Source organism: Crocuta crocuta, unplaced genomic scaffold (genome assembly GCF_008692635.1).
Source record: "Crocuta crocuta isolate KB4526 unplaced genomic scaffold, BGI_CrCroc_1.0 scaffold228, whole genome shotgun sequence".
NCBI classification, from domain to species: Eukaryota; Metazoa; Chordata; class Mammalia; order Carnivora; family Hyaenidae; genus Crocuta; species Crocuta crocuta.
Genome location: NW_027532820.1, coordinates 3,416,033 through 3,440,133, shown reverse-complemented (window position 1 = coordinate 3,440,133; position 24,101 = coordinate 3,416,033). Strand labels below are relative to the sequence as shown.

The following is a 24,101-nucleotide window of genomic DNA, read 5'->3' as shown; positions in this document are numbered from 1 at the left end:
CTAGGGGAAAGTAATGAGAAAATATGAATGGATTCATGTTGGGGTGGGGGGGAATTCCAATATTTTGAACTAGTTTGTTTATGAGGTAATATGGCAGCTTTTACCTAGTGTAGAAGTCAACCCAACAAACAGTAAGAGGATTACATAGCAAAGGATCTTAGAGTTCTTTTTTTTCTCTCTTCTCTACTGCTATAGACTTGGGACAAATATTGTATGCTCCACACATGCAGAAACTTAAGACTCATGTTCAGATGTCATCAGGAATCAAATCAGAGTAGCACCGAAATTCTGCACTTGTGAGAAGCTGAGAAAAACATAAGTTATTATCTGACCTCTGGCAGTTGTTTCCCTGCCTCTCCCATTCCAAACCCTAAAGGCTGGGAAATTACACTCTAATGAGTATCTTTTTCTAATAGACTTCCCCCCATAGGTAAGAGCTGAAGATCTGAATTGTGGAGTTGTTTTGAGGACTGAGGAAGAATAGATTGGGTTTTCTGGTGTCTGGGGCTCTCTGCCCAAGAGATCATATACTCTTTCCTGACCTCATTGTGGATGACTAGGTTTGGGGTCTGGTGTTCTTCTCCAAGGAACTGCCTAATAGCATAGCCAGGATCCCCAGGAAAAAATGTGCTCACAGCCCCAAATTATAAGACATTTATTTCACAAAGAAGCAACAGATCTCAATTAGAGATCCCAACATACACAGAAGAGAGGACCAAGAACTTTTAATTAGCCAAATTTTATATATAAAATATATATATAATATATCTAAAATATATATATACATATTCAAGGAAATAAGAAAAGATGTTAGCAAAATGAAAACAGAACAAGAATACATTTTTAAAAAACCAAGCAAAGATAATTAGAAAAATAAAAATAATACAACTGATGGGATGAAAATAGAATGGATATAGACAGAGGGAAAAAATGATCAGATTGAATTATCAGAATAAGGAAGTCTCCCAACAGGAAGAAGAAAAGGCCAAGAAAAAATTTTAAATATGAAAGAAAATTTAAGAGATATAAAGGATAAAATTTGAATTTCCAGTGTCCACACCATAAGAGTCTCAGAAAAATAAAGAAAGAAGAAAAAAGAGATAATATTTGGAGAAATAAAAAGAGATAAAGGGCATGGATTACCAAAGAGAAACGAGAAGATACATTATAGTGAAATTTCAGAATATCAAACATTAAAAGAAAAAGTTAAAACCTCCAGAGTATAGCAAACAAGCCAATAAAGAAAAAAAATGGAAAAAAATAAATAAATTGAGGAGAATACAGGAAAAGAAGAGGGAAAATGAATGGATGGAAAAAAGTAGAAAACCAAGAGCAAGATGGGAGATTTAAACTCAGTTGTACTAATAATCACAATATATGTAAATAGTTTAAACAACTCGGTTACAAGGCAGGGGTTGTCAGAATGGATAAAAAGCAAAGACCCACTATATACTATATGCAAGAAACCCATTTTATTTAGTTTTTGAGAGGGAAGGAGAGAGAGAGGCAGAGAGAGAGAGACAATCCTAAGCAGGCTCCAGGCTGAGCACAGAACCTAAAGGGGTGCTTGATCTGATGACCGTAAGATTATGACCTGAGCTGAAATCAAGAGTCAGATGTCTAACCAGCTGAGCCATCCAGGCACCCCTAAAAAACCCATTTTAAATAAAAAGACACAAATAGGTTAAAAGTATAAAAGGTTAAGAAAAAAATGAAAAGGATAGAAAAAGATATATGAGGCTGATGGTAATCAAAAGAAAGCTGGGGTAGTTATTTTAATATCAGCAAAGATATCAGAGCAAAATATATTACCAAGATTAAAGAAGTTTGTTTTATAATAATGAAGAGATCAATCCTAAACATCTACGCACCTAATAACAGATTCCAAAATACATAAAGCATAAGCTAAGAGAAATGAAAAGAGAAAGAGAATAATCTACAATTATAGTCAAAGATTTCAAAACTTCTCTCTCCATAATTGAGATAGTAAGTACACAGAAAATCTATAGACTAGAAGATATTTAAACTATCAACCAGCTTGATTTAATTGACTATAAATTATAGAGTACTTCACCAAAATATAACAAAATACTATTTTCCAAGTACACATGGAACATTTAACAAAATTGTCCATGGTCTGAGAAATAAAACAAATCTCAATACATTTAATAATATTCTTTATGCAAAGTAGGCTGTCTGATAAAATTGGAATTAAATTTGAAGTCATCAACAAAAATATATCTGAAAAATCATCAAATATTTTGAAACTAAGAAGCAGATGTGTAAATAATCTATAAGGCAAAAAATAAAATCTGTATCTATTTATGTTAGCAATGTACAACTATAGTAAAAATTTAATTATTAAGTATTTAACAATTAAGTAAATATATTATGTATTTAGAGGTAAATTTAACAAAATCAATGCAAGACTTACACAGTAAAAACTACAATGCATTACTGAGCAGCATTTTTATAAGTAATCTCTATAACCAACGTGGGGCTTGAACTCACAACCTCAAGATCAAGAGTCACATTCTCTACCAACTGAGATAGCCAGGACCACTACTGAGAACACTTAAAAATTCTAAATAAGTTAAGAGATATATCATGTTCTTTGATAGAAGACTGACCATAGGGACACCTGGGTGGCACAGTTGACTAAGCATCTCACTTCGGCTCAGATCATGATCTCACAATTACTGAGTTCAAGCCCTGCATCAGGCTCTCTGCTCTCTCTGCTGTCAGCACAGAGCCTGCTTCAGATTCTCTATCCCTCTTTTCTCTGTGGCCCTCTCTTGCTCATTCTCTCTCTCTCAAAAATAAACATTTTTTTAAAAGACAAGAAAAGAAAAACTGACTATATTAAGATGTTAATTTTCCCCAAACTGATCGATAGATTCAATGCAATCCCAGTCAAAATCCCAAAAGAAATTGAAAAGTTGATTGTAAAATTTATAGGAAAGTGCAAATAGCATAATAATAAAATATTCAATTTACCAAAAGATATACCAGTTTTAAACACATATGTATCATTTAAAATATCTTCAAAATATATAAAGCAAAGGTTGATAAACTATAAGAAGACATTGATAAATTTTTCTAATACAGTGGGAGATTTCTAACATATTCCTTTAAGTTATTGAGAAGCCAGAAAAACTAGACCTAATATATATAAAATGTGTGTGTGTGTGTGTGTGCGNCAAAAGAAATTGAAAAGTTGATTGTAAAATTTATAGGAAAGTGCAAATAGCATAATAATAAAATATTCAATTTACCAAAAGATATACCAGTTTTAAACACATATGTATCATTTAAAATATCTTCAAAATATATAAAGCAAAGGTTGATAAACTATAAGAAGACATTGATAAATTTTTCTAATACAGTGGGAGATTTCTAACATATTCCTTTAAGTTATTGAGAAGCCAGAAAAACTAGACCTAATATATATAAAATGTGTGTGTGTGTGTGCACACACACACATATGTATGGGACAGAGACATACACAGAGCAAGAGAAGAAAGAGATTTATATCTAATAATAGGAGAATATACATTTTCACACACAGCAGACATTTATAAAAATGGATCAGGTACCATGCCATAAAGCAAACCTCAATAGGTTTCAAGAATAAGATCATTCTTTTTTTTTAAATGTTTTTTTTAATTTATTTCTAGGAGAGAGAGAGAGAGAGACAGCGTGAGCAGGGGAGGATCAGAGAGAGAGGGAGTCACAGACTCTGAAACAGGCTCCAGGCTCTGAGCTGGCAGTCAGCACAGAGCCCGATGCGGGGCTCGAACCCACGAACCGCGAGATCATGACCCAAGCGAAAGTCGGACGCTTAACCGACTAAGCCACCCAGGCACCCCGAGAAATAAGATCATTCTTAATGTACTGGTATACATTGTGAAAAAGCAAGGGGAAGATATGCTGTAAAATATTTCCCAAACAAATAATTCCTGCCTGTCTTCCCCAATTTTATTTTTCTTCATACAATGCCTATTACCATATCCAGGGACTTTCCTTCTTAAAGAATGCATAGTCACCCTCATAAACATCTCATTTGTTTTGAAGCTTTTTTCTTGACCCATTGGCCTTTATTCAACAGGCTTTGGAAGCTTGCAAAGATGCTGGCTTGGTGAAATCCCTTGGAGTGTCCAATTTTAACCGCAGGCAGTTGGAACTCATCTTGAACAAACCAGGACTCAAACATAAGCCAGTCAGCAACCAGGTATAGTGTGACAGGATGGTNAACAACAATACTCTGTTATAAAAAGCTGAAACGGGGCACTGGATGGCTCAGTCGGTTGAGTGTCTGACTTCGGCTCAGGTCATAATCTCAACATTCGTGAGTTCGAGCCCCACATGGGCTTGTTGCTTCAGTACAGAGCCAGCTTTGGATTCGCTCTCAGAAATAAAATATTTAAAAAATAATACAAAATAAAAGGTACTAGGAATAAAGTGAACAGTAGAACCTCTGTTATTTAAACATAACTAAATAAAAGGCTGAAATGACACACACATTTCTTCTTACAAATATACAAAGAAAGTTGGCGATTTTTGACCTCAGAATGAAAAATGAATAATCTGACAGTGTGTCTCCTCACAAAGAGTAAATACGCTGATATGTTGGCACAAGAATCTTGAACAGCTTCACATATATACCCTGTGAGGGAAGCTAGACATGTTGGAAGATCATAGCCTGAGCCTATTCATGTGTTTTATGGTGTCTGAAGGCAGAGTATATCGATCCTATAGAGATGGCACTGGGCACTGATCAAAGCACAGGTTTACTGGCCAGCCCCCATTACCCTGTGCACTGAGTAGGACCACCCGTACTCCAGATTCACAATGAGCATACTGCGGGCATTACACAGAGTGGACACATTTTATATTATGAGGGATACATACCGGGAGACCTCGCATAAGTCAAAATTCACATATGTAAAAATTAATTTCCCCATTAGAAAAAATCTAAAGTATAATTTGTAGACTTCTCTATTTTTCCATGGACTTTATGGACAAAGTCACATAGAATATGACCTTACTCTATACTCATTCTCAGAATCTGAGCATTCCAAGCTTCCCTAGTACTCTCTAGGATGCCTGTCTAAAGAAATGTGTCTCCCAGACTCCATCCCTGGCTTAGTCTCGCTGAAAATCTTCAGTGATGGGCAATTTATCATGCAGTGTTTTCCCAGCCCAATTCAAAGGAGACCATGGATTTAGCTCTCGTCCTTTCATTTCATACACCTAATACTAACAAATGAAGGAGGGAGATGGGGAGAAAAGAAAGATCTCCTAAATTCTTCAGTTTTCCTACCTCTATTCACTATGCCTAAGTCACAGATGTCTAACTTAGGAATCAAGAAATATTTTTTTGAGTGACTTAATTAATGAAAGGAAAATTCAGCATAGTTTTTTACAGAAAGACAGAGGATGGGGTTAATGTCTTCCTTCATAGGTTCTGTCCAGCTTAACTTCACTTTGTGAGATTTTGCTATCTGAAGTCCTGCACTACCAAATAGAGTTGAAAAAACACCCCACACATGTCAAGACACTGAGAAGTGACATCAATTTTACATAGTCAACAAGAAGTAAAGACTGCATCTCCACTGGCCCATCCACACAGGACCATAACCAGTCCCTAGCAAAGTATGCTCAGTGATGCTGCTCCTTAGAAATGAGCAAGTTCCAGGGCAATGCTGACATTATGGCCCTGTGACATCAGAAACCATCACTACCCTCTACCTTAACCTGAGCATCTGGTGCCGGCATACCCAACAGGGATCATCTGCTGGCCTAAAATAACCCCCACATTAAGACATTTCTACGAAGAACTGTCTATGCAAACATTTATATTAAATTAGGCTATGTTATGTTGAGTGTATATATTAACTCCAAAGTTTTTGTTGAGTAGATGTTTCTAGGATGTTACTTAGTGCAACTCTGTATTCTCAAATTTCCGTTCACAGATTCATTTCAGTCATAGATTCAATATGCACATAACTATTTTTTCTATTTCTAACTCGAATTGCCTTATTATGTATATCTCTTGCCACAAGTCATATGAAATCTTTTCTCAAAGGGTAGGTTATAAAACCGTTCAATGTATATATAAACACACACACACATACACACAGGTATACATACATGCTTCTACATTAATAGGCCAAAGACAGGCCACAGCACTCCAATCTGATTAGAAAGGAGTCCTGTGGGGAGAATGAACCGTTGTGTTTGGAGTGAGAAGATGGGCATTAAATTAAGAAATTCATACTTAGTTGATAAGCAGTGAGTGACATGATGAAATACATATTTTGGGGAGACCAGTCTACCAATAACAGACACAAGTGGAAATGAAAAAGCTGCGAGTGATGTTGGAAGGAAACACTAAGAAGTGTGATTCCTGCCTTATTTTCGTTTCTCTGTTACTTTTTAGAATTGTTTCAGAAATGTTCCAAAGGAGACAAAACCCACAAGTGTTTCTTAGGGTAAGGGAACAAGATGATGTCAGGGACAAAAAATTATATCAAATTAGAGAATGGAAAGAGGACCCACCACTGAGAGGCCCAGTTCACCTTTGCAGCCTCATAGGTAGCCTGTCCCTGTGTCTTCTAGCAATCTAGTTCATCAAATACTCAATAAGCCAGACAGTGAAAATATAATTATATACTTCAAATATTGTAATTCAGCCGTGGTTGATTTTAATTTAAAAAGAAAAGAAAAGCATAGGCCCCAAAGTACCATACTGGTTAAAAGAAACTTTGTGCAGGAATGCAAACTGGTGCAGCCACCCTGGGAAACAGTGTGGAGGTTCCTCAAAAAGTTAAAAATAGAACTATCCTACAACTCAGCAATTGCACTACTAGGTATGTATCCAAGGGATACAGGTGTGCTGTTTCAAAGGAGCACATGCACCTCAATGTTTATAGCAGCGCTACCGACAATAGCCAAAGTGTGGAAAGAGCCCAAATGTCCATCGATGGATGAATGGACAAAGAAGATATGGTATATCTATACAATGGAGTATTACTCGGCAATCAAAAAGAATGAAAGCTTGCCATTTGCAGCTATGTGGATGGAACTAGAGGGTATTACGCTAAGTGAAATTAGTCAGAGAAAGACAAATATCATAGGACTTCACCCATATGAGGACTTTAAGATACAAAACACATGAATATAAAGGAAAGGAAGCAAAAAATAATATACAAAAGGGAGGGGGGCAAAACATAAAAGACTCTTAAATGTAGAGAACAAACAGAGGGTTGTTGGAGGGGTTGTGGGAGGGGGGGATGGGCTAAATGGGTAAGGGGCATTAAGGAATCTACTCCTGAAATCATTGTTGCACTATATGCCAACTAACTTGGATGTAAATTATAAAAAACAAAGTATTATATTAAAAAATAAAAAATAAAAGATATCACCATGCCAAAAAGAAAAAAAAAAACTTTGAGAAGAACTTTGTGACACAAACATTTTTAGTGCAGGGATCTTGCCAATAAGATACTAAAGATGAATGTCGGCCTGCACTGGGTAGTGTAAAGAACTCTCGGCCAAGAAGACAAAATACGTCTTTACATTTCATTTTATACATGCTCTACCACTTGTGAAAATATCCTGAGATTTTTGATAGCTACAGATAGAAGGCTTCAGCAATATGTCACTTCTACTTATCAAGACTCTAATCTGAGCCTTGAGACTGTATTTTTGTCATAGAAAATTGTATTTGCTGGAAGAGTCACTACAAAGAATTAAGTCTGTTCAGTTAAAGTTTTAAACTATGATGGCTATAGGAAGTTGAGTCTGCTCCCCACTCCTTTTAGAATTAATCCACAGGTGGTGACCCCACTAACCATGTTTTAATTAATCTCCCCAATAAACAGTGTAAACTTCTTTGTGGAACAATATTTAGCATTTGCCTCATTATTCATAATACTTTTAGATGGGCTTTATTGAAGAACTTTTTAAAAACAGTGTAAAACTGCATTCACTGCAAGGCTTTAATTTTGTGCTCTGCTCTCCAATGCAACTGTGTAGGTTGAGTGCCATCCGTATTTTACTCAGCCCAAACTCCTGAAATTTTGCCAAGAACATGACATTGTCATTACTGCATATAGCCCTTTGGGGACCTCAAGGAATCCAACCTGGTAAGTAATGCTGTATGTCTGCTCAGGAGTGTTTCTTTTTGGTGTAGAATGTGAGACTAATATGAGTTGCTTGACTGACATGACTATTTGGCTCTGTGATTTTAAGAAAGTAACTTAACCCTCTTTGAGCCATTCTCTACATACACAAATGGGAGCTAATAAAACCCTCCTCACAAAGGTGGTGTAAGAATTGATTATACTGTATGTATAAAATTACCTAACAGTACCTGAAACATAGGAAATGCTCAATGGATGTTAGTTCAGGTATTATTTGACAAAGATACTCCATGACCAGATACTGAAATTTTAGATTTTTTTCTTTTCTTTTTTTCCTTTTTTTAAATTTTAATGTTTATTCACTTTTGAGAGAAAGACAGAGGCATGAGCATNTTAAGAAAGTAACTTAACCCTCTTTGAGCCATTCTCTACATACACAAATGGGAGCTAATAAAACCCTCCTCACAAAGGTGGTGTAAGAATTGATTATACTGTATGTATAAAATTACCTAACAGTACCTGAAACATAGGAAATGCTCAATGGATGTTAGTTCAGGTATTATTTGACAAAGATACTCCATGACCAGATACTGAAATTTTAGATTTTTTTCTTTTCTTTTTTTCCTTTTTTTAAATCTTAATGTTTATTCACTTTTGAGAGAAAGACAGAGGCAGGAGCATGGGAGGGGCAGAAAGGGAGACACAGAGTCGGAAGCAGGCTCCAGGCTCCGAACTGTCAGCACAGAGCCCGAGGTGGGGCTCAAACTCACAGACCATGAGATCATGACCTGAGCTGAAGTCGGACGCTTAGCTGACTGAGCCACCCAGGTGCCCCTCTTTTCTTTTTTCTTAAATGTTTATTTTTGAGGAGAGACAGAGAGAGAGAGAGAGAGAGAGAGAGAAAGCATAAGCAGGGGAAGGGCAGAATCTGAAGCAGTCTCCAGGCTCTCAGCTGTCAGCACAGAGCTTGACACAAGGCTTGAACTCACAAACCACAATATCATGACCTGAGCCAAAGTCAGATGCTTAACCAACTGAGCCACCCAGGCGCCCCTAGATTTTTTTTTCTCCTTAAGTAGGCTTCACACCCAACCCAGAGCTTGAGTCACAACCCTACGATCAAGACCTGAGCTGAAATCAAGAGTTGGATGCTTCACTAACTGAGCCATCCAGGCGCCCCAGAGAATTGTTTGGTCTCTGCGCTCAGTGGCAGCACTTGTGGGGCGTGTGATGTGTTAAACAGCCTTAAGTAGAAAGCTTTCTCCTCAAAGACAACTCCAAGAGTTGTGCCTCCATCTGTTCCTCTTTGGTTGCCCTGCCTTCCCTTGCGTGCCTACTTCCAACCCAGTTCTCTCTGTAAGACTCAGCAAAGAAGCACTATTTACCTTCTTCAATAGGCAGCTCAATAAATTTACCTCTTGATCGTTTCCTGCTAAAAGCAACTCTTCAGGGTGCTTGAGTGGCTCAGCCGGTTAAGCATCCAACTCTTGATTTCAGCTCAGGTCATGATCTCACAGTGTGTGAGCCTGTGCTCTGCATCGGGCTCCACACTAGAGGTGTGGAGCCTGCTTGTGATTCTCTCTCTCCCTCTCTCTCTCTGCCCCCTCTCCTGCTCATGCTTTCTCTCTCAAAATAAATAAGTAAACTTAAAAAAAACCCAGCAACTCTTCACTGAGTGCTCTGCACTCCAAGAAATCGGTTATAGGTGAGCTGAAGTAGCCTGGTAGGTGAACAGGTGGATAGGGAGATGGAGGAGGGTGATGCACTAACCTACCACCGGCATGACTCGAGCTAAATATGATGAAGGTTTTGACTTTTGTTTCAAGGGTGAATGTATCATCCCCACCTTTGTTAAAGGATGAACTTCTAAACTCACTGGGGAAAAAGTACAAGAAGACAGCAGCTCAAGTTGTTTTGCGTTTCAACATCCAGAGAGGAGTGGTTGTTATTCCTAAAAGCTTTAACCCTGAAAGGATCAAAGAAAATTTTCAAGTAAGACAACTGCTTCAGTAAATGTAAAAAGTACACGTTTTTTTGTTTGGGGCTTGGGTGTTTTTTTTTGGGGGGGGAACTTTCTGTTAATTTAGTTAATTACGATGCCTTCGTATTTTCTTTTATACCTGCTCCTCAATCCACACTCTCTAGAGCTGAATTTAACTGTACCTGAACTTGAGACAGTCCTTAGTACTTTGAGGACTTCCATGCCACTTGTACATTACCTAGCTCCCTTACCTGTTGACTCTTGGCACTATGTACTCCCTTCTCCACCAGCACAGAAGCAAGAGAAGGTATAGAATTTCAAACTCCTAATAGTAAACTTTCCACTTTCTTAATCGCTCTGGTAAAAGTTCAGAACAAATTTGGAAATGACTGAAGAGGATCACTAGACTCCATGAATGTCACTTGCCTTTATTTCCTCTGTAAATAATCCACGATCAGTGTGGTGACTCACAGGTGAGACAAGAGGCCACTAGATAAGAGTGACTCATTTACTCTGCTACTACTCAAGACTGAACTGGGGCACCTGGGTGGCTCAGTCGGTTAAGTGTCTGACTTCAGCTCAGGTCATGATCTCATGGTTCATGGGTTCAAGTCCTGCGTCAGGCTCTGTTCTGACAACTCAGCTCAGAGCCTGGAGCCTGTTTCAGATTCTGTGTCTCCCTCTCTCTCTGAACCTCCCCTGTTCATGCTATCTCTCTTTCTCTCAGAAATAAATTTTTAAAACATTAAAAAACAAAAGGACTGAACTTCTAGGTAAATACAGCCATAGAAAAGTACCATCCAAACTTAATTACTCCTCAGTTAAAACTTAGAAAGTGAGTTGCTTTTGTCTTTTCATAGTTAAAGATAAAAATGAGATGGTATTTATCCTCTCAGATAGGAAAATAATCAGAATATTAAATATGTACAAAAACAGGCACTTTCATATACTTCTGTTAGAAACATTAATTGGCGGAGTGCCTGAGTAGCTCAGTCGATTAAGTGTCTGACTTCGGCTCAGGTCATGATCTCATGGTTTGTGAGTTCAAGCCCCGTGTCGGGTTCTGTGCTGACAGCTCAGAGCCTGGAGCCTGCTTCAGATTCTGTGTCTCCCTCTCTCTCTCTGACCTTCTCCCACTTGTGCTCTGTCTCTGTCTCAAAAATAAATAAACTATAAAAAATAATTTTTTAAAAAAAAAATTAAAAAAAGAAACAATAATTGGCTTAGGATTTGGAGAAGCAGGATGTCACTTTTTCAGATCCATCAAAATTCAAACCCACATATCCATCTGACCCAACAATCTTGATCCTATATTACACATACATTCACACAAACATGGATGTTTACTATAGTATGATTTATTGTTTTAAAAATCTGGAAACAGGGGCGCCTGGGTGGCTTAGTCGGTTGAGCGTCCGACTTTCGCTTAGGTCATGATCTCGCGGTTCGTGGGTTCGAGCCCCGCGTCGGGCTCTGTGCTGACTGCCAGCTCAGAGCCTGGAGCCTGTTTCAGTCTGTGACTCCCTCTCTCTCTGACCCTCCCCTGCTCACGCTGTCTCTCTCTCTCTCTCCTAGAAATAAATAAAACATTAAAAAAAATTAAAATAAAAATCTGGAAACAATCTCCAGTAGAATCTTGTAAAACAAATTGTAATGTATGTGTATAATGAAACATTATATAGCCATTTTTAAACAATAGAGTGAAAATAGAAGTACTGCCATGGGAAGATAGTCATGATACTAGACAATTTATCTTCAGAGATCTTTTGCTACCATGTGACAGAATGCAACTCAAACTTGCCAAAGAGAGATTTGATTTATAGGAGCACATAACTATAAATTCCATGGATAAATCAGACATGACCAGGCACAGGTATTCAAAGGATTGAGTTCTCTCCCTTCCTCTCTACTCCCTGCAACCCCTTACCTTCTCTGTCTCCACATGGCGGCACAAACAGTCCCTGAGATCTCCCAGCTAATCTATTACTCATACTCAGTGAACAGGATCATAGGTAAAGGCTTCTGTGAAAGTCTCTATCCATGATTGTCCCTTTCTGGGCCATGCATCACTCTCATATTAATCACTCTACGCCGTGAGTAAGACACTTTGATTGCCCCTCTGGGCTACATCCCTATTCCTATACTGGAAATGGGTTCATTTGACAAACAGCCCTACTAGGTGGTAGAACAGAAGTTCATACAAGGAAAAAAGGGATTCTATTATTAGCAAAAGGGGCAAAGTGTGATAAACAGTTATACTACTACTGACAGTATTTTAACACTTACCAAAGTACTTCTAACTAAAAAGGGGTTGACACTGTTTTCAGCCATCTTAAAAGAAAAGGATATCTGGATGGCTAACATATTGGTTCATCAAAAATTAAAACAAGTTTTGATGCACCTGAAACAAATGTTTTCATGGATTCAACATTTTACTGTTCAGAAATTGAGAGTAGTTACTAGTAGTCTGTGCAATGGAAGGTTAAAACCTTTGGACTTTACATCATTTAGTGAATCACAATTTTGTACTGAAAGAACTGTTATTCTCCTTAAAATTTTTATTGCAACTGATTCTGTTATATTCCATATGTTTCCATAGCCCTGATAATAAGGGAATGGAGTTCAGAGGTTCACATACCACAAGAAAACATGAAAGAGATACAAATTTACAAGGAAAATGACAGTGGAATTCACAGCCAATTTCCACTCTATACGGTTTAGACTTGCCCTGCAACCACAAATTTTGCTGGGTATTAAAACCAAGATTTGACAAAATAGAAAAATATTCTTATAAACTGAAAATTATGAAAATAATTTTAGTTATTTTATATTCAATACAATTTACATTCCAGTTGCATATCTGTAGTAAATGTGAGAAGAAACTGAGGTAAAATAAGCTTTTAAAAGTATGAGAATGGTAAATATCCACAAAACATAAAGGATAAAGGGAAACTTAAATAGGTTTACGATGAAAGAAGAAAAAGTCATAGAAATGAAAATTATGTAATAAAAAATTAAGTTAAGCCATAAACTTAAAAACAAAAACTATGTAAAATTAAGGCAAGAATGAACAAAATAAAAAAGCAGGGTATTTTTAACATTTAAACAACAAAAAAATCAAATTATACCACCCACTATCCAGCCTTGTTGCCATCATCCACTGACCCCCATTCCTAGAAGGTTTTATCTCTTGACTCACTTTCCTTCTCTCCAACACTCCTGTGTCACAGTTCTTCATGAGTTCAACATACATTTGGATGGCCCTTCCAATAACCCTGAGTTACAGTTCCTTAACCTCCTCCCCCACAAAGATCTTGTCCCATATATTTCAGCTGTTACTAATTCCCACTGTTACTCCTTGGAAACTGCAGTTTTTAAAACCTAGTAACTCCCTCCTACTCCTCAAACACCACCACCCCCCCGCATTATCTCTCTGCTGCATAACTCCCATCAATATACAAACATGCTGTGACCCGATCTTAAAAGGTAAAATCCAATCTAGACTCACTTTCCTCTCCACGTATTATCCTTTTATTTTATTTTATTTCGTCCTGTTTACAGCAAACCCCTTAAAAGAGAATTCTATTACCACAGCTCCAACTCCCTTTCCCCCACTCACCCTTGAACCCATTGAAACCAAGCTTTCACCCTGACCACTCCACTGAGACAGCTTGTGAAGGTCGCCAGTGACCTCCACATTGCCAGATCCAATAATCATTTTCCTGACCTTGTCCTAGGAGATTGTGCAACAACGTTTAATACAATTAACACTTTTTCCTTCTTGAAACTTGTACTATAAGAGAAGCAGATGGAGGGGGTAGGCACTCAGTTTTTATAATATGAGATCCTAAATAAGTGAATAACGTAGCATAATTTGTGCCATAACAAAATGCAAATCAATCCCCCTAAAATAAAGAAAAACATTGCACAGAAATAATGGAGGGAGAAGGACTTTGGAAGTTTACCTTAAAATTAAAGCTGAAAATTATGGAAGTAATTTTAGTTATTTTATATTCAATAAGATTTACATTACAATTGTATATGTGTACTAAGCGTTAGAAGAAACTGAGTGAATCAGTATTGATTTTTAAAAATATGCTTGACAGGGGCGCCTGGGTGGCTCAGTCAGTTAAGCAAACGACTTTGGCTCAGGTCATGACCTCACAGTTTGTGGGTTTGAGCCCCATGTTGGCCTCTGTGCTGACTGCTCAGAGCCTAGAGCCTACTTTGGATTCTATATCTCCCTCTTTCTCTTCCCTCCCCCAATTTGTGCTCTGTTTCTCTCTTTTTCTCTTAAAAATAAACAAACATTAAAAAAAATGTTTTAAATATGCCTGACAAAATTAGATGATAACAGAATGTGACATTCTTCACATTCTTCACAAAGATTTTTGCTAAGTGATCATAAAGAGAATAATTCTGGTAAAATTTCACACAGCTTCATATGAAGGAGATTAATCCTTTGGCTTTTTCTTTCAAATCACACTCTTATCTACCAAAGTAGCTTTTACTGCATCAAATTCCTATTTGAAAAAGATTTTGCCTATAATTAGAGCAAACCTCCAATATCACTTTGACTGACTTCATGAAATCCTGCATCATTGGCAAGATTTGTGACTTCACTTTCCATTATATATTCTGTGGCTTCAGAAAATGACTCAGCAACACTTAAAAAGTAGGCCTAATGTTAAGCAAAAAGGAAGTTTGAGTAAGGATTTATTTTATAAGTGATTGGTCCATTCATGACTGTTTCTATGTTATGCAAACTTTTGATTCCTTACACAGTCTCATAAACTCAATACCGGATGATAAATAATCAAAGAAAAGCATTTACTGAAAAGAGCACTTGGCAGTAATCCATGGGGGAATGATTAGGTAAATCATGTTATATCTATAGTGGATGCAGTCGTTACCTTAAAGTCTATCTATATATTTTGACAGAAAAGATGACCAAGACATATTATACAAATGAAAGAACATTGCATTATTCTGCAAAAAGATGCGATACAATTACTGCATTTTGCTGTTAGTGTGTTGAATGTTTGGAAGGAATGTCTGGGATGAAGAATCAGACTGGGGACCTTTCATTTATTTCATACATGTCCATATACTTCTGTAGCATTTTAATTTTCACAAAAAATCATATATTTATTATATAAATTAAAACTTATAAACATAAATTACTAAAATANCTCTCTCTCTGCCCCTCCCCTACTCATGCTGTCTCCCTCTCTCTCAAAAATAAATTTTAAAAATAAATAAAATAAAATAAAATAAAAGTTAAGAGATAGCAAGATAAAACAATAAAGTAGGAGAAGATAATTAGAATCAAAACAAATGTTAAGAAGGTAAGTAAGCTAAAATGAAATATTAAAATGTTAAGAAAGGACAATTATAAAACCAGAGCATAAAGTGTGCGAGCTAAGATAAAATAAAAACAATGAAAATGTAATAGATTTAAAAAGTAGAAGAGGACATTTAAAAATGATGAGAGAAATGATTAAGAGTATAAAACAAAGCAAATTAAATTTTTTTAATGTTTATTCATTTTTGAGAGAGAGACAGAGACAGAGACAGAGAGCATGAGCAGGGGAGGGGCAGAGAGAGAGGGAGACACAGAATCTGAAGCAGGCTCCAGGCTCTGAGGTGTCAGCACAGAGCNTGAACCCACCAACTGAGTCATGTAGGCACCCCGAAACAAAGCAAATTAGAAGTTATAAAAAATAAGCAAATTTGGAGGCTAGGGATTATTTTTAAAAACACGTCCACAGAGGCCATAGTCCAGAATAGGAAGTTCAGCATCATATCCAGAAATAATTAAAACATTCTTCATTCCTGGGATAAGTGAACCTGAACCTATGTTGCTGCAGAGCATTTGGAATGTCCTGCAAGATGTCCCCAGCAGGGGTATTTCTAGACAAAGAGAAGAATAGAACCCCATGTTGGGCGTGGCCCCCCAGCACCAGACCAACTTCTCTCTCATTTGTAGATGGTCATAAGTTTCTGTTTGACATAAAAATATATTGGGGTGCCTGGGGGTTCAGTTGGTTAAGTGTCCCACTCTTGATTTCGGCTCAAGTCATGATCTCACAGTTTGTGAGACTGAGCCCCTTACTGGGCTCTGTGCTCACGTCACAGAGCCTGCCTGGGATTCTCTTTCTCTTTCTGCCCTCCCTGCTCTCAAGAAACAAAACAAAACAAAACAAAACTTTAAAAAATATTTTATGTGTTTGTCACTAAATAACAGAGTTTCAACAGAAATGAAGAATTGAAACAACTGACAGAACTGAAACAAATGAACAATTTTTGTATTGATTTTTAAATTAACATTCTAGTTAGCTAACATACAGTGTAATATTGGTTTCAGAAGTAGAATTTAGGGATTCCTCACTTACATACAACACCCAATGTGTATTCCAATAAGTGCCCTCCTAATCCCCATCACTCATCTAGCCCATCCCCCCCCTCCATCAACCCTCAATTTGTTCTATATAGTTAAGAGTCTGTTTCCTGATTTTCTTCCTCTCCCCCAACCCTGGCCTAGGGTCATCTCTTTTGCTATTTTCTTTCTTTCTTTTTTTTTTTAAATTTTTAATGTTTTATTTATTTCTGAGAGAGAGAGAGAGAGACACTGTGAGCAGGGGAGGGTCAGAGACAGAGGGAGACACAGAATCTGAAACAGGCTCCAGGCTCTGAGCTGGCTGTCAGCACAGAGCCTAACAGAGGGCTTGAACCCGCAAACTATGAGAACATGACCTGGGCCGAAGTTGGACACTCACCAAGTGAGCCACCCAGGTGCCTCTATTTTCTTTCTTAAATTTCACATATGAGTGACATCATATGGTATATGTCTTTCTTTGACTGACTTATTTCACTTAGCATAATACCCTATAGCTCCATCCAGGTCGTTGCAAAGGGCAAGATTTCGTTCTTTTTGATTGCTGAGTAATATGCCATTATACATATCTCACATCTTTTTCCATTCATCAGTTGATGGATATTTAGGCTCTTTCATTATTTGGCTGTTGTTTTTGTTTTCTCAGAGTTTTTAGTTTTTTGGAGGTTTTTTTGGGGGGGCTGTTTATTAATAATGCTGCTATAAACATCAAGGTACATGTGCCCCTTTGAATCAGTATGCTTTTATCCTTTGCATAAATACCTACTAGTGCAATTGCTGGGTCGTAGGGGTAGTTCTATTTTTAACTTTTTGAGGAGCCTCTATGCTGTTTTCTGAAATGGCTGCACCAGTATGCATTCCCACCAAAAGTGCAAGAAGGTTCCCCTTTCTCCTCATCCTCACCAACATCTGTTGTTAATTTTAGTCATTCTGACAAGCATGAGGTAGTATCTCATTGTGGTTTTGATTTGTATTTCCTTGATAATGAGTGATGTTGAGCATCTTTTCATGTGTCCATTAGCCATCTGTATGTCTTCTTTGGAAAAAGGTCAAATCGTGTCTTCTGCCCATTTCTTAACTGGATTATTTGTTTTGGGGAGGTGTTGAGTTTGAGAAGTTCTTTATAGATTTTGGATACTAACCCTTGATCAGATATGTCATTTGCAAATATCTTCTCCCATTCTGTTGATTGCCTTTTAGTTTTGTTGATCGTTTCTTTTGCTGTGCAGAAGTTTTTGTTTTTGTTTTGATGAAGTCCCAATAGTTTACTTTTGCTTTTGTTTACCTTGCCTCTAGAGATGTGTCTAGCAAGAAATTACTACGCCCAATGTCAAAGGGTTTCCTGCCTGTGTTCTCCTCCAGGATTTTGATGGTTTCCTGTCTCACATGTAGGCCTTTCATCCATTCTGAATTTACTTTTGGTGTAAGAAAGTGGTCCAGTTTGATTCTTCTGCATGTTGCCGTCCAGTTTTCCCAATACCATTTGTTGAAAAGACGATCTTTTTTCTACTAGGTATTATTTTGTGTTTTGTCAGATTGGTTGCCCATATATTGTGGGTCCATTTCTGGGTTTTCTATTCTGTTCCACTGATCTATATGTCTGCTTTTATGCAAGTACTATACTGTCTTGATCACAACAGCTTTGTAATATAGCTCTTTTTTGTTTATTTTGAGAGGGAGAGAGCAGGAGGGTCAGAGAGAGAGAGAAACCCAAGCAGGCTCCACACTGTCAGCTCAGAGCCTGATCCAGGGCTTGAACCCATGAACTGTGAGGTCATGACCTGAGCCAAAACCTAGAGTCAGAAGCTTAACTGACTGACATACCAAGGCACTCCTGTAATATAGCCCTTAAAGTTCAGAATTGTGATGCCTCTAGCTTTAGGTCTTCTTTATCAAAATTGCTTTGCTTATTTTAGGGTCTTTTGTGGTTCCATACAAATTTTAGGAATGTTTGTTCTAGTTCTATGAAAAATGCTGATGGTGTTTTGATAGGACTTGCATTGAATGTGTAGATTGCTTTGGGTGATATATGTATTTTAACAATATTTGTTCTTCTAATCCATTAGCATGGAATGTTTTTCCATTTCTTTGTGTCTCCATCAATTTCTTCCACCAGTGTTTTATAGTTTTCTGAGTATAGATCTTTTACCTCTTTGGGTAGATTTATTCCTAGGAATCTTATGATTTGGGGTACAATTGTAAATGGGATTGATCCCTTGATTTCTCTTCATGCTGCTTCATTATTGGTATTTAGAAGTGCAGTAGATTTCTGTACATTGATTTTGAATCCTGTGACTTTACTAAATTTATCTATTAGTGCTAACAATTTTGGGGGAGACTTTTCTGTTTTTTTGTATAGAGTATCAAGTCATCTTTAAAGTCTTTCCTTGCTGATTTGGATGATTTCTATTTCTTTTCATTGTCTTATTGCTGAAGCAAGGACTTCCAGTACTGTGTTAAATAACAGTGGTGAGAGTAGGCATCCTTATCTGACTATAGGGGAAAAGCTCTCAATTTTTTCCCTTTGAGGATGATATTAGCTGTGGGTTTTTTGTATATGGCTTTTATGATGTTGAGGTATGTTCCTTCTAACCGTACTTTGTCGAGGTTTTTTTTTTTATCATGAATGGATGTTGTACTTAGTCAAATGCTTTTTCTGCATCTATTGAGAGGATCATATGATTCATACCCTTTCTTTTATTAATGTGGTGTATTACGTTGATTGATTTGCAAATATTGAACCACCCTTGCAGCCCAGGAATAAATCCCACTTGATCATGGTGAATAATTCTTTTAAAGATGTTCATAAATTTTTGAAGAGCTCCCATTGCTGGCCCCACTCCCTGATCCCAGGCTTGACCCATTTTCTATCTTCCAAAATGTCTTTTATTTCTGTTATTTCAGATCTTTGACTTTTCTCTCACCGAAGAAGAAATGAAGGACATTGAGGCCTTAAATAAAAATGTCCGCTTCGTGGAGATGCTCATGTGAGTTCAGGGGGACCATCCATAACATACTGCCCAGTGATTTTAGATTGTTCTGAGTCTATAGAAATCACAAGGTTAAAGGCCAGTGGGCAGTATGTTCTCAATATTGAAGAAGTCTGAGTAAATTACATTCGCTCTAGGAACTTCCTACGAATCTACAGTTTTATTTAAAAGATTTCTGGCATTTATGACATCCCATGACTTAGGTTAAGGCATAGCAGTCTAAATATCTTGAAGACAATTAAATCATTAAGTGTATATATGTTAATACAACAGCAACACAAATATCCAAACCTATTTATTTTTTCCTAAATATCAAGTGATTCACAATTTAGAGCAAATTTGTCAACAAAAAAGAAAGAAACTGAATAGTATAGTGGGAAGAGTACCATGTTAGAAACTAAAAACCTAGGGTTTTAGTTAAATGGCTGCCTGTAAGATTTGGAGCTTCAAACTCTTCCTTTTAGCTGATATCCCACAAGCAAAATCTTTACACTCCTTCAAAACGTTACTAAATTCAGCTAATCAACTGAAGTAGCCCTTTATTCTCTAAATAGTATAATGTCTTTAAAATAACAAAACAATATAGTTCATACATATATAGTTCATTTATATATACACCCATACATATGTTTATATATACACATTTTTTCCTTTTATTCATTAGTATTCCTTGCTAGCAATCTAAGTGAGCATTTAGAAAATATTTATTAAGATAGTTCATATAATTTCAACACTTATCTTATTGGTCCCACTATTTTTTGTGAGTCAGAAAGTGCACTAACTATGCTAATACCACATTTTTAAATCAATTTCTGAACGAATACAACAACCTCCTAATGTGAATTTTCTAGGGTAAAACATTATTCAACATCAAAAGATACCACCTAACCTTGGGAATAAAATAGTAAACACCAACATAGACCTAACAAACACTTATAGGTTAATTAATAGCTCTTGTATATAAACTATTTCTATTGAATAAGTATCATTAAATTAAGAAGTGATAGTCAATCCACTGTACTGATTTTTTTTTACAGTTAGTTGGTGACATTAGTTTGACATTTGACCTATTTAATATATAACTCCAGCTACACCGGGAAAATAATTCATCAGGAAATAAGTAGAAAAATCAGCAAAGAAAAACAAACATTAGGCTTCATTGATCATAAAATGTGCCATTTAAGGATGGTAAACCATGATTCTTCTCTGTCATCCAGTTGATTTTTGATTTGACATTGACATTAATATCTTAATTTAAAGCTCACAGTACTTGGGGCACCTGGGTGGCTTAGTTGGTTAATTGTCCAACTCTTGATCTCACAGTCATGATTTCAAGCCCCATGTTGGAATCCATGCTGGGCATGAAGCCTACTTTAAAAAAAATAAAAAATAAAAATAAAAAAAGTAAAATAAAAAATGAAGCTCCTAGTACTTGCAGAGAATTGAATCTTAGACATGGTCTATGGAAGGCACACGCACCTGCCAGTCTTTTGTTTATTAACTGTTCCATCATTGTTATTTAAGGGATACATTATTATCATAAAAATTTACTTCACTGATCACTTTACTAGATCTCAAACTTTCAATTCTCAGGAGGTCTAGTGAGAAGGGCAGGTAAAAACTCTGAGAAGAGAGTGATATTGATGGGTAATAAAATTTTGAGGAGAAATACTTACGCAGATCATTGGAAGAGAAGGCAGCCTGTGACAGCAAAGGGGAGGAAGGAGTTGCGAAGGGACATGAGAAACCATAGGCAGGTGCCCATGTGCGTGCAGGCGCGCACGTGCGCGCGCACGCACACACACACACAAACCAGGGTGCTATCCATGACTTCAGTAAAAGATGATGGCTCAAGGGAAAATAGAAGGGGTGAAAAACAGAGAGGAAATGAGTTAGGGAGAGAAGGAGGGGCCTGTGAAACTGTCAAGGGATGCTAGTAACACATACAGTTGTGCAACATTTGCAGTGAACTTTTTCCTTGGTGAATTGTTTTGACAGGTGGTGTGATCATCCGGAATACCCATTTCATGAGGAATACTGACTTCAGAGTGCATTTCCATGGATTTTTCCCTCCCATGCATGCCAGAATCTTGTAGTGGATAGTTCCTTTAGATGTAGAAATGAAAAGGTTTTACTATCTTTAAGTGAAGTGGTGATGTGTACACTCTCAAGTTTTGTGCACAGTAAATGCCTTTGGCTTAGGTATGTAAAGAAAAAAAATATGTTTAAATCTGTTGAAATAATTGTTTGGAAACTATAAGCTAATATTTTATTAGCTCAAGGTCTTCTGAGTTCCAGACAGAAAGACATTAGACTTTAGAAGAGAGAGATTTCAGAGGCAATACATGATAATAAATAACTCATGAATCTAATTACTGCCATTGGGAGCCTGAATTCCTTACTTTAGCAGCTAACAGGGCAACAAAAAGGGTGGAAGGCTGGCACAAGTCAGTGCTGGAAGTGACCCTGATGATTTGGACTACTGACTGTAACACAGACACAACCAAGATAAGATCTACACATGCATTATTAACAAGGAAGTGATTTGCTACACCTTGTATAAAAAGAAAGGGCTACATGTAGAAAAGTCTTAAAATAGAGCTAATTAAACACCACAGTGATCACCAAAGACCTGATGATTTGGTTGTTGTTTGTTTCCACCCAAGGTGGGTTAGTCTACCTTTCACCCAGTTTGAGGGATGGATAATTGCTTGTTTCCTCTTGCATGCTTTCAAGGGTCTGTGCATGCACATAACTAATGATCCATACTTACACTGCCTATCACTCTTGCTCTACTCATCATACAACCATCATTAAGTGAATTGGCTTGAGACAACCTTCATTACACAAATAAAATCCTGAATCATAAAAATAATCCAAAGATGATTATTTAAAAACAACTTTTTTTACATTTATTATTTTTGAGAGACAGAGCACAAGCAGTGGAGGGGCAGAATGAAAGAGAAGGAGACTCTGAAGTAGGCTCCAGGCTCTGAGCAAGCATTCAGCATGGAGCCCAACACAGGGCTCGAACCCAAGAACCATAGATCATGACCTGAGCCAAAGTCGGACACTTAACCGACTGAGCCACCCAGATGCGCCAAAGATGATTATTTTAAATGAAGGCATTTAAAAAGGACACTTTAGGACTGCCTGGATGGCTCAGTCAGTGGAATATGTGATTCTTGATCTCGGGATTGTTAGTTCGAGTCCCACACTGGGTGTAGAGATCACTTAAAAATAAAACCTTTTAATAAAATAAAATGAGATTATAATTAAAAAGGGGCTTTATAAAATTATTATACTTAGGGATATCTAGGTGGCTCAGTCGGTTAAGCACCTGCCTCTTGATCTCAGTTTGGGTCATGATCTCATAGTTTGTGGCTTCGAGCCCCACATTAGGCTCTGCACTTACAGCATGGAACCTGCTTGGAATTTCCCTTACCCTTTCTCTGCCCCTACCCCCACTCGTGCTCTCTCTCTCAAAATAAATAAACTATTTAAAAAAATTATTATACTTAGGACTTTGAAAGTGTTATTGGGATAACTGAATATCAAGAAACTAGCAAGTTCAAAAGGACACTGTTAATTATACTATATGTAAATTGTTAATATTTGAGTGAGAAGATTATTAGAATTCTGCAATAGAGATGTACTGATTTTCAATTCAACCAGACCAATGTCTTTTCTTTTTTCATTCATATTAAGTCACTCTCACAAGCCAAGAGAGTTCTTCAAACCTTATGCCTTTCCAAGACCAATTCTTACAGATAATCTTCAGTGACCTGAAAACATACATTTCTGGGAAATTATCAAGGAAATTTTATCTCTACTCACTGCTTCCACTGATTCTAATATAATGCTATCCTCTGGAAAGTATTTTGTTTACAAGAAATAATAAAATGTGATGATTTATTATTGTATCTCACGAATCTCCTTTTTGTTCCTAAAGGCAGGCAGAGGGGGAAAAAATCATCTGAATTCAATTCAATTAAAAGACATTTGATTAAGTTCTTACTGGACATTTAGCTCTGGGAAGAAGGAAGAAAGAGAGGTATCAGCGCAAGAACAGAAACTTAAGCCCTGTTCCCTATTATCAAACTTCTTCAAAATATTTTGGGAGGCTAGTGTGGAGGAGGGACCATACACAACAAACCATTTTTAAAAGACAGGCATTGAGAAAGAGTCCTACCATTTCTCAGGGAAAAAAATATGTCTCAAGATTAGAGGAGTGGAACCCTATCTTATAACAGAGGTGATGGGAAAAGAGTTGGGGACAAAAACCAGAAAGGTCAGGAAAGAATGACAGTCTGATATGAGTTTCTGCATGTCACCTCTTCCTATGCTCTCCCCCGCTCAAACTTTACATATATTTTGGGATGAATTATGTCATCCCCACACCTCTACCCAAAATTCAAACCCTCAAGTCCTATCCCCTAGCACCTGAGAATGTGACCTTATTTGGAAATAGCGCCATTGCATATGTAATTTGTTAAAATATGGTCATAAGAGAGTAGGGTGGCCCCTAATCCAATGGGACTGATGCCTTATAAAAAGGGAAATTTTGGACACAGACAACATACAAG

The 24,101-nt window shown here is 37.1% G+C and overlaps 1 protein-coding gene across 1 annotated transcript in view; it reads left to right on the top strand.

Moving 5' to 3' along the window:
• Positions 1 to 23,438, top strand: part of AKR1D1 (aldo-keto reductase family 1 member D1) — a 44,413-nt gene extending 20,975 nt beyond the window's left edge. The window contains exons 5-9 of the mRNA XM_077781056.1: positions 4,109 to 4,231; positions 8,041 to 8,150; positions 9,974 to 10,139; positions 19,430 to 19,512; positions 21,514 to 23,438. Of these exons, the coding sequence (XP_077637182.1) occupies positions 4,109 to 4,231; positions 8,041 to 8,150; positions 9,974 to 10,139; positions 19,430 to 19,512; positions 21,514 to 21,556 (525 nt within the window). The 3' untranslated portion in view covers positions 21,557 to 23,438. The remainder of the gene's footprint in view (positions 1 to 4,108; positions 4,232 to 8,040; positions 8,151 to 9,973; positions 10,140 to 19,429; positions 19,513 to 21,513) is intronic.
• Positions 23,439 to 24,101: the final 663 nt, after the last annotated feature.